Source organism: Contarinia nasturtii, unplaced genomic scaffold (genome assembly GCF_009176525.2).
Source record: "Contarinia nasturtii isolate CC-2019 unplaced genomic scaffold, AAFC_CNas_1.1 Cnas_scaffold_2166, whole genome shotgun sequence".
NCBI lineage: Eukaryota > Metazoa > Arthropoda > Insecta > Diptera > Cecidomyiidae > Contarinia > Contarinia nasturtii.
The window spans coordinates 1185042-1197274 of NW_022199493.1; the positions used below are offsets into that span (position 1 = coordinate 1185042).

At 31.2% G+C, this 12233-nt stretch overlaps 1 protein-coding gene across 2 annotated transcripts in view; it reads right to left on the reverse strand.

Annotated features, from left to right (window-relative positions):
* Positions 1-2121: 2121 nt before the first annotated feature.
* The window catches only part of LOC116347897 (homeobox protein araucan), a 66534-nt gene continuing 56422 nt past the window's right edge, over positions 2122-12233 (reverse strand). For both annotated transcript variants that reach the window (XM_031778700.1, XM_031778699.1), the window contains exons 6-13: positions 8851-8976; positions 8688-8750; positions 8316-8612; positions 7922-8126; positions 7632-7852; positions 7289-7388; positions 7105-7231; positions 2122-4437 (exon numbers count right to left, since the gene is read on the reverse strand). In XM_031778700.1, the coding sequence (XP_031634560.1) occupies positions 7195-7231; positions 7289-7388; positions 7632-7852; positions 7922-8126; positions 8316-8612; positions 8688-8750; positions 8851-8976 (1049 nt within the window). In that variant the 3' untranslated portion in view covers positions 2122-4437; positions 7105-7194. The remainder of the gene's footprint in view (positions 4438-7104; positions 7232-7288; positions 7389-7631; positions 7853-7921; positions 8127-8315; positions 8613-8687; positions 8751-8850; positions 8977-12233) is intronic.

Sequence of the window (12233 nt, forward strand, 5' to 3'; positions counted from 1 at the left end):
TAATAAACATATTAACTCAAATTTGCCCCATGTATTACAAATATTTCAAAATTTTTATCATTTATTCTGTATTCTTTATGAAAATATATAAATATAATAGACAATGTAATAAAAAATAGTTTTCCAGAATGTTGTATGACGGAGCAAATGTCTTCTTTTACAGTCCCAATTTAAAAAACGCCTGGCGGCACGCAACCAAAAGATTTCCAATTTTTTAGTAAAATTTCGGGATGAAATAAACTTTAGTCTTAGTGTTCTATTCACAAATAAAGGCCAAATATCAAAATCAAAATCATCTTGCTTAGACTATTACCACATTATAATCGCAGAATGTTTATTTATACGACATACGTGATGTGCACTCACAGTGTATTAAACTATAATGTAGCATATTGCGCAAAAAAGAGGGAGAATATTCAATAATACCAGAGGGGTACCATGGCAAATTTAGTATGAATGGAAGACAAATCCGAGATTTGTGCTGAAAATGTTATATTTTATCATATTGTTTTTTCAACTCTCGAACTCATGATATCCAATCACTACAAACATCAATAAATATGAGTACCTAGGGTTTATCATAAGAAAATGAAAAAAATGGAAATTAATCAAAAAGTAATGGAACAGAATGAAAAAAAAAAATCGAAGGAATGGATCAGGAATTGTTGAGTAATGGAATAGTAAGTTTTGAGCCTGCTATATATATATGAGTACTTTTTGGGTGGTTTTGTGATTTAGTCATATCTTTGAAGCATTCCATAGGTTGATTTGTACGGAAGCAGTATTCGAAAACGTGAAATTTATGATAACATGAAGCACTAACTTGAAATCGCGTTTCATGTTATTGAATATCTTGCAAAAAAACAGTTTCTCAATGTGAATTTTATACGTTTTGATAATATTACGTTTCAATAAGTTTAAAAAAATCAAAAATGTCAAAATCAATTTCATTTTTTTGCATTTATTTGTTGTTCATCATTCTTATACTATTATAATTATCATTGTTAATAATACAGACTACAATTAAATACATTATTCAGTTTCCATTAATTAATTTCTTCATCTTTCTCAAATTATTTTCTAGAAATAAGCTTGTCGCTTATTTTTTGCGTCACTCTATTATTTAGAAAAAATTGTGTTTTCAATTAGTGTACGTGAATTTCTTATAATTAATTATAGTTTAAGTATATTTTTGTATGTGTTTTCTTTAATTTCATATTAGAATTATTCACATTAAGTTATATACAAGAGGTTTTTTGTAGTAGTCTCTCAAAAATATTTGTTCTTTACTTTTTTGATAATAATCCAAATCCACAAATAATGATTCAAATCCAGACTTTAAATTATAAGAACTATGACGCCCATTTTATTCGATAATTTGTTTTTCGTATTATTTTTAAATGACAGTGAAAAAAGTCTTTGAATGGATTCATGCGGTAATTAAATACTTTAAATATGTTATCGTTGTAGATCAATGACTTCTGATGTGGTCAATTATACATTTGATTATTGTAAAAAGTAGAATTCTTTAATAGATAGACCAAAAATTCTTATTTTAGATTTTTTGTTGTTTCAAATGTTAACCCAGTCTGAATAAATGTTGCAAACTTTTGTCGAACTTTCGGTTTTTTTATATTTATCACAGATTACGAATTGTTGACATTCTGTATTCTATTGATCTCTGAATTTTCCAAAACTCTTTTTTTGAATTTTTTCATATTTATGATTACAATCGCCGATTCTTTATCTAATTTGCACACTATCATCTGCCTTGAAGTAGAGCATATGATTTTTCGCTATTGTTAAACATCTGAATAACGGAATAGCATGGAATAGAGAAAATATTTCTGCTATTGTGGAATTACCAGTGATGGTTTTTTCCTATCTGAATAGCGCTAGCTATTCGCAGCGCCTGTACAGCATTGCTGCCCAGATGCTGAATCGTAGCGGTTGCCGCACGCGCAACACACTTCGTTTGTACCACACAGAGCATATACGTTCGCGTTCGTTCTCTGTTCGACATGCGTTTGTATACTGACTATGGTATTAGTGTATCATACTCTGTGAGCTCACTGGTTACTTAGACTATATGATAATATGTTGTGTGGTACAAAACGCGTGCGGCAACCGCTTCGATTCAGCATCTGGGCAGCAATGCTGTTCAGACGCTGCGAATAGCTAGCGCTATTCAGATAGGAAAAAACCATCACTGGGAATTACCGACCAGAAACTGCAAATATGTGTCCAATTAGTTAAAAGGTTTTAAATGGAAATAACTTGCTAAACTATTCATTAGCCTCCGAAACGGCAAAGCATTCCAGACCTATGTTTATACAATTTTACTCTGTCAGGAATGAAATCGGCCGAATGGAAGTCACCATATTAAGCACTTTATCACTTAGATTATATAGATAATTTGGAAGAGAAGAAAATGTTCTTTTCATTGAGATAGTAATGTAGTTGTTGCACGTGCCCGTTTTTAGTATATTGTATCTCCAACATCTTGTCTTCATGAGGTCTTAAAATAAAAGAATCCAATCCTTTGTATTTAATTTATATTGACTTTAATCATGCTCTACATTCAATCAAAACAAACTACTACAGAATACACTTCATTTAAATGTCACTTGATAAAATCCTTTAACCTATTTGGTGATTTGAAATTACTACTTCAATCCTACCGCAATTATTCGTTACCGTCTCTGCAAATACAATTCACTAATACTGGAGCGTATTATGCGATCAATCACATAATATATTGGACTGACTATTGAAATGAAATGAAATAACACGCTAAATTGGTTTTTTCGATTGTGTGAATACAACTATTAGTCTTTTTATTATTTACCGACAAATGTAGAGTTCTATTTTGGTATTTTAAATGTCTACATTTGTCGCACAAGCATTTTAGCGTGCTATTTAGCCTCAGTTCAAATTAATAGTCATCTCAATGCATTATCTGGAATTTATTCTGTATTATTGAATTAGCGAAAATGAGTGCATCCTGCCAATGTTACTAATTCTTTGAAAATTTAAATAAAAAGGAATTTCAGATATTATATGAATTAAGCTCCTAATTTGTTGCAAATACATGTACATATATGTATGTGAAAAACGTTTTGCGTACATTTGTAACAAAATAAGACATTTTGTCTTTGCGAGAATGATTGATATTGATCCACCTTTTTTCTGGAAATTAAGCCTATTTTGAAGCATTTTCAGTCATTAATAATACATCTTTCTAGCGGTAAACTGATTACTTACAATGTTTCAATGTATTTTACAACTGTCACTTTTTCATAGTTTAATTCAATTAAATTGTTTGGGTAGAGTTTAAACCGTTCAAAGAAATTCAATATGTTTAAATTGTTTAGACGTGCGAAGCTTTGATGAAGATATTTGTTTTGAGAAATTAAAAATATGAAAAAACCAGTCTAAACTTTTATAACTTAACTATTGGATTTCGCTGGATATTTATTAATACGCTGCTGAAATAGCAGATATTTTGATGCGTTTTCGCGTTTATAGCAGTCTACTTGTACAATAAGAGTGATTGTAACAACTCTTAAATCTTTAAAAATCACTTCTGTGGTTTGAAATATTTTTGTTTCGAAAATGTATCTTAAAGATATTGTCGCGCAGATGTATGTGACATCCAGTTGTTTTCAACGCTGTACACTGAGCTAGTAAAATTTTGTTCATATTTGACTTTTTTTTTGCAATGCAATAATTCGAAATTACAGTCGCTGTTTGTAGTAATTCCGAAAAGTCGTGGTTCACGATCGATTTTCTGAATTGGAACTTCTAAAAATGTCGGATTGTCCAAAAAAGTCAAATATGAAAAAAATTACTAGCCTACTGCATACAATAGACGCGTATTCTTGAGCTTGTAAGGATCAAATTGTCATTTTACTGTTTATGATTTTATGGTATAGTTTTTCGATTGTACATTTAAATAGTCTTGAAATCTTTCCCTTGTTTTTCTTTTAACTCGTGTTTTGTTTTATATTTTGTTGAATCAATCATGGTTTCCCAATATGCTTCGAATGAAAAATATCGTAACATTATAAATGCTGTATACAATTTTCTAACCCACATTTTTAATTCAATTAAATAATTTTTGAAAGAAAAATCCTATAGGAGCTAAATTATTATTATAAAGATCGCTTCACTCTGAACAGGCAAAAGAACTTTCTTTATGGAGTCATGAACTAATTCTTGCATTGACACTAAAACTAATAAAATAAAATCTACTTCTGAAATGAAATTAAATAAATTGAAAGTTAAATTTATAAGCAGTTTTTTGTAGGTAGTTTCCAAATTCTTTCGCAGCTATTGCTCGTGAAGCATTTTAATCAGTTAATGTTGTTTAGTCTCGAAGTGCACACGACGTATTCACCCGGTAAACTCGTTGTAACAATTTGATTTATCCCTCTCCTGAAAAATATAACATTTTAATAAATATTAGTACTTTAGGGCTTGTTTCAATAATTTAACGTATCCATTAAATCATATTATGCGAATTCCATTTTTTTATGTATGTTCGAATTCTAACCTTTGAATTTGTACTACTCAAAAAAGTGAAACTATGCAAAAGTAAATACTGGTTAAGTGATTGGGATACTTGGTGAATTGAAAATTAAAAAAACATATGTAGATTTTTTATTTATCATAGTCATTTATAATATTTAATGATAATTTGGATATAATGGAGAAGTGAAAAGAAGACATAATATGAAACCAGTAAATTTGAATCATTTGTATTAAAAAAAAAACATGTGACAATGAAAATCGACAAACTGCCCACGTAAGTTTTGAACGAATTTCGTGTTTTAACATTCATCCAATTTATCTTTGACTTGATTTAAACTTTACATGTATTTATATTTATGAATTTTATATTTATAGTTTTTGTGCATTTCCATTGAAATTTTCCGTTGGCTGTTTTCATTGGTGTAATTCTTCTGACTTGGAAATTGTCGGTTATTTTATATTTTTCGGCTTCAGTCGTTTTCTGAATAAACCTAAGAAAGCTAAAACTATACATGGAGAAATGTATTGACCAGGATTCAAAAACAACTCGTTGAGATTAGAGTATGTTAATACAAGCGAGTTGATTCTGGCGATCTATTGCGATTTGTACCTTTTTCATTTCATTTACAAAGTCTTTTTCATTCCTTTTTATCTTTCTTTTGTCTCATTTTTATGAATGAATCTTGCTTTTGTTGGTATTTAAAGTCTTATCAAAGTTTACAATCAATGATCTTGACTGTACAACTATTCAGACTGTACAAATAGCTGGAGACCGTATTCAGAAACACGCAAACAAACCATTTGTGAAAAATGACCGAATGAATGAAAATCAAGAAATTCGAACATCCGAAGGCGACGGTGGAATGACGTACAAACACAAAATATGCGATGAACGTGAAGGCATAAAACGAAAAGAAACTGCGGCGGGTATAGTCTCTCTTAAACAGAGATATTATTAATAGTCTTTATCTGTAAAATTAATTTGATTTTTAAGCGGTGTCAGAAAAAACACGGTCAGAAAAAAACGAAAATTTCTTTGAAAAAAAAAAGAATGATCAGAGAAATAAAATTCGTATTGGATGAGATCATGTTGTTTTTCAATTTTTGTGTGGTCAAATCAAAGAAAGAAATGTTGTAGAAGTTATTCTATGTGTGGATGTTAACCGCAATGTACGAAATAATACAAAGCATTAATGATTCTCCTATCGGCACCTAAAACGACAGTGATGGACGAGCTGAGTGAGATTTTAATCTATCATCGATTTTATACCGAATTTTTGTCGTAGCATTTGACGTTTCCTCTCATTAATTTTATTTTATATTTTTCAACGATACATGTCGAGGCGGGGAATGGAAACAAACTTTATCAAAGATATCGGTGAAATAGAAAAAATTCCATGGTACAAGATGGTTATAAATGTATACCAAATAAATCAGTTGGGTTTCATTGCACAGTATTTCTTATCATTGTCATCGTTTTTGGCGAATCGAATTCAGTTAACGGACTGATAAACCTTTGTCAAATTTATGAGCATCTAAATGAACATGTAGAATCGATAAGATTTTTGTTTTTCTAGCAATAATGATGCAATTTAGAAGTTAATCAAATTATGTATAATAAGATAAATTTGAATTATTGTTGGATTCGTTTTTTTAGTTTGCCATCTTTGAAAAAGGTAATCTTAAAAAATATTAACTGTTTGCTTTTTACAAATATTTTGTTACTACATATTGAAGATCAAAGATACATGAATCACAATCAATAAATAAAATCAAAAAGCGTACATCCGTTCACTCCAAAATACTTTGTCAACTATGATCCTTATAAACGAATCAATGATAATCTCAAAGGTACATTGGGCTATCAATCGGAATCAGCTTTGGTAACCTTAGGTAATGAAGCGAAATAAGGTTGCTTTTTTTTATTTATTTATCTTTTTTCCACTTATTTTTAATTTCTTCAACGTATCACACAGCTCTTTTCCATCTCATTCTATCTGAATGGTAAAATAAATATTTAAATTAGCCGAAAAACTGTCAACGATTTATTTTATAACTTTTCCAAAGAAATTGACGTTGAACCAAACGCGAAGGGACTGCAACAAATAATGATGGACAAGTCAAAAGGGAAACCTAACACTTGAAAGAAAACCGAACTGTGGCCCATGGATGATATGTTGAAAAAAAAAAAACGTCGTCAAATACATTTTGATCAATGGCCTTATTTTCAATTTTGGTCATTTGAACCAATTCCACTTGTTGGTATATTTTAGGCGATATATCTTTCCATTCGTAATGTCCAATGTTTTTTTTTTCAACAATGGTGTGTCTTGACTGGCAATATAATAAATCTTCAGATTTTAGTGTTTACTTTTAAGGCGTTTGGTGTTTTAATTTCCGGTCTAGGGCGTTATATGTATTTTTTAATTAATTATGTAAATCAAATCGGATTCATTTAAACAAGTTTTTAATTCATTTTCATGTAATTAAATTATTTATTAGCTCAAGAGGATTTATAAGATGTAACCAAGGATAATTTAATTTATTCGATGTATGTAATAATAAACAAACCTTTTTGAATATGATGTGTGTTTGATTTCGATCAGATTGGTTTCACAAAAAGTTACTATATTTTTATATCTTACTTATCGAACTGCAACTTCAAACCGGTGCAACAAATCCATTATTCATTTGGCCACTAAAATACAATCGAGTCATTTAAATATTCCAAGTGAATGAAAAAAATATACCATACCTTTTAAAAAATGGTTTAAAAGCCGCACTATCTGGGTAGCCACCATTCTGGTTACTATTTTGATTATTGTTCACATTATCATTCCAGTGCGTTACATTACCTGTAATAATTTCAAAAAAAAAATCATAATTATCAGATAATATGTTATTTAAACAGGACAGCTGAAAATATTATAGAAACTTTATAATGAAATATTATTTTGTGATATTATTGTTATTCTATACATAACCGAAAAAAGAGATAAAGTGACCTTGTGACTAGTTTTTACGACTATACAATGTTTCTTTAAATTATTTATTTTATAAAGTAAAAAAAAAACTTTTTAGTGAAAAGAATTATTTACTTTTCAGATTTGGCGGTGTTTGTGGTGGCGTTAAAGCGATTTGTCGTAATGATGTCAAATCATTTTGATTTCTAAGGGACGTCAAACTGATTTGGCTTCCAAAATCTGTTTGGGCTTCTTGAAACCCCATCGACTGTTGTAGCTGTTGTTGTGGTGTTGTCAGGTTTTGAATATTTGAGTTGGAGTTGGTCGAATTGGTATTGCTGTTCTTGTTGGAATTGCTGATATTATAATAAAATTAGTATGAAGTATTGTAGCAAATGACTTGCATAATAAACATTCCAACAAACCTGAGCGTGGGATGCATTTGATGCGTATTTGTATTGTTCGTATGGTGAGGTATTGTATTGGTCGTATTGTATGTTAGAAACCCCGTGTACCGCGAATAAGGATTGTTGGCATAATTTCCGGTCATTGCTTGCGGATTCGAAACTTGGTGCTGTTGAGTATTGTGCAGATGACTGGTGGAACTCTGAATTGTATTCGATCCGCTCACTGTTTGAGAAAAAAAACTTAGAATATCGACATCAATTCAGGGCTTACCAACAGATAAATTTGCACGCACTCGCATAAAGTGTGTATGCACTGCAAATTACATTTTTTCGTCGTATGAAAAAACTTATCTGAAGGTATGCCAACAGTATAGCAAATTGTCCAGATAAAAATTAAATCGTAAAATGTAACCTTGGAGTACGGTATTGCCGATAGGATTTGTCGGTGAATTGCCCATCATCATTGAAGAAAGATCGCCACTTTGATGTGAATGAGGATTGTGCGAACTGTGGGGATGCGTATGAGAGTGGTGATATGGATTTATCCAGGCGCCGTGTTGAGATTGTACTATTGGAGGAGGTGTTTTGGAAGCGGCGGTGGCAGCTAAGCTCCATATTTTCGGCTTCGATGCTGGAAGGGGGATGCCACAGTCGCTGCTTGTTTGGTTTTTTGAACCAGGTACCATTTCTTCTTTAATTCCTCCACTGGCTGTGAATTAAATTAGTGTTTTGATCAATATTTTTGGAAAAAAATTAAATCAAAAGATATGTAATAACGACTTACCGCTCCATGCACTTAACATTGCATGATGATGATGATATGGCGGATGGTGTAAGTGATGTTGACCTACGATATTTTTTTATAAGTCACGTTTTTTTTTTTTCAATTTTTCCGCATATTTGGAATTAGTATTAAACGAAATTGGAAGTTTACTAATAAATTTTACCTCTGTGATAGTTTACAGATTGCATTGGGCCTGGATGTCCAATTATTTGTTCTACTTTACGTTCGTCATCAGTGATATCATCATCATCTTCATCTTTACAGTGTTCAGATTTCACACGATGCAATTCTAAACAAAAATTGTATGTTTTTTAATTTGAATAGCTATGAATTGTGGCAGCTGATATAGAAAAAATCAATGATAAGTAATTGAATTTGATTACAGGTATTGTGTCATAAATTTTATGTCGCCTTTCAAGTAAGATTCTTAAACGATTACCGTCGTTAAAATGCACTTTACCAATTCTATCCAATAACCTAATAAAATTATTGACCCATAATAAACTTATTTCGCAATTCCAGGCGGTGAATTAAATAAAGTCAAGCCGGGACATATGAACAGGATAATACACGCCAAGTGTCAAAAGCACACACACACTCACAGCTTCATTTTAACACCCTCTCATTTTGAATTTTCCCGTATAATTTTACACTGACATTGAAAATCGTTTTGCAACAGAGTGAAATCATAGTAAAACATAATCCCCTTTTACAGTCAACAACACGTTTATATATGGGTTCCTCATTTAAATGAATATCGGGATAAAGGGAGACAAAAATAGATATGCACTGCTAGCATTGAAGAGTTTCTATGTGGCATTACCCTTGGTTAATTTTACCAAACACATTTCAATCATAATCATTTCAATCCATGTGTATAATACGATGTTGAAATATACCCAAGAAGGAGAGCATAGTATAATAAAAAATTTATTTTCTGATTGACTGAATGAAAATCTAATGAATAGACTTTGACTGCTGTCGATGCTGCTCTTGTTTTTCAACGAAATTTTTGGGAAACGAAGTGTGTCTCCCTTGTGTTAACCATATCACTTTTTCTCTTTAAGTAACTAAAAAGGCCCGCGTGATCATATCCATTATCCGATTAAGTAAAGTGAATATGCCACTTGTTTATATAATAACACGCACACAACACTTAGTTCCTTCAGTTATATATGTTTTCTCATTCTTTTCACTGTTGCGTTTTACATCGAAACCATATAAAGCAGAGGAACTGGAAATACCCTCCTGCAGCCAAACGATCCAAATAAGAAAAGTGGCACTCGGCTATTTATGCGGGAGTGTATAATGTGCGAATCGTGAGTATTATATGCGACCACATTCTTTTTTCCGATGCCTTTTCTCGTGTTTTCCCCTTCTTTTGACAACATGTGTAACAACACCAACAGGGGCAGCAGCAACAATGACGGTTTCTATTTAAATTGAGTGATACGCAAAGCGCTCAAAAGATACACAAAATGAAACGAATTGAATTGACGATGATATTTATGGTCTGTGAAGAAAATCTGTACTTCCCCAAGCGTTTTAACCTCAACAATTTTCTACTCTATTTCAAACAGACGAACCCTATCATTAAATAACATTTTGAGAGCGCGCGTACGCTATTAATCGGCCCCGACACACATGAAATATTTATATCTGTATTTTGTATACAGTATATTTATAATGAAATTCTCACTTTGAGATAATAGCACATTATTATATTATCGATATACCACTGTGATAGAGCAATCCCAACAAACAAAAATGTAATATTTTTTTATTCATTTTAACGTTGAGAAGTGCGAGAAATTCAACTATGGTTGCGACTTTTTGTAATTCACACACCAATACGAAAGGTGTATTTGTTCAAAATTAAACCACAGAAAAAGAGAAATTATTATTTTATAATTTGTCTGCTTAATTTGGTGATAAACCACACAAAATATAAAAGAAGATAAAATGTTTGCCAACTTTGTGAATTATTTTTCAATTTTATTTTTTTCTTTACATCCATAATTTCGAATTGGAAAAAATGTCAGAGATGACTTAAATGGCCAAGCCTAATTATATATGTATTTGTAATTTAAAATCAATTAATTTTTCTGAAGCAAATTTTTGAAAAATAGAGATGAAAATGCATTTCGACTGTTCCAATACCGTTGATACTTTATGTTTCATCGAATGCAGTATCATTTTTTACGGATGTATACTACGAAAGTATTTTCAGTATCCTTATATATGTACCAATTTTTTTTCTTCATATAAAACACATTTACGTGTGTATATGATAGAACGATTTGAAATGCGGAAAATAATGGAAATAGAGAGAAGCTTTTTTGTTGTACAAAGCAATTTTACAGTTTTTCATATCATGAAACACGATTTTTCTTCACGTCAATACATATAACGTGTCTCGACACATGTGTGTCTAAATAACATTTGTCATGTGCCCATATGTATGGATTTGCACTTAGGCAAAAAAAGGAAAAATAGATGAAATATGCGAATGAAAAACCTGTCTCTTCATTCTCTACTCGAATGATTTTGTGTTCATTTGTATTAAACGTCCATACAGCTATAAACAAGTAAATGAAGTATGATCGCAGAATAGGCACATGTAGTTCACTGTTTGTCTTCCTACGCACACGTACAATTGTGATGATGAGAGAAAGCGAGCACTTTAACTCAACGCCTCTTCATCGACGAAAATTGAATGATTATTTTTATATGAGCTCCCGTGAGATATGATTGCAATCTTCAATGCGAGTAAAATTGTTGGAATAAACAGGGTGTACACAAATTTTTACCACATTTTTCTAGAGACCCTAGTTTAACACAAAAATTGTGATATCAAAATAAAAAACCAATAAGTTTTTTTATATGCATCGAAATTTGTTTCTCAAAAAGCAAAAAATTCATATAACATTTTCGATTTTTGACTCAAAAACGAAAATGTTGTATCGAAGGTTTTAGTTGAAATTTTTACAAACACCCAGAATATCACTCATATGAAACCTCAACGCTATGCGCGTCAAATCGACGTTATTCGACGCTATTCCATGTGTATATAAAATTGTACATTATGTTTTGCAGTGCTGTGCAAACGCAAACATGCGGCCATATATGTGCACATATACACCAATACACAGCAACACAGGAACTCCGTTTATGTGCGCGCTATACTTAGTTGCCTGTTATGTTTTGTGTATTGATGTGAATTGCGACTCAATCACAGTAGAGGGTGCAGGCAATGTAAAACATAATGTACAATTCTATATACACATGTGTATATCGAATAACGTTGATTTGATGCGCATAGAGATAAGGTTTCATATGGGCATTTTCATATTTTTGGTGACTTTTGTATGTGCGGGAAAGTAGTTATCTTGTATTGAAGTACTTTAAACATTGCTAAACAGAATCGCAGAATGTTTGTATAAAATAAACGATTCCAATGATTCGGACTATTTTAAAGTCTCTTAAGATTACGCCGATTATGATTCCCAGTGTCTAACCCTTAGATTGAATGTAAGTAAATTCAAA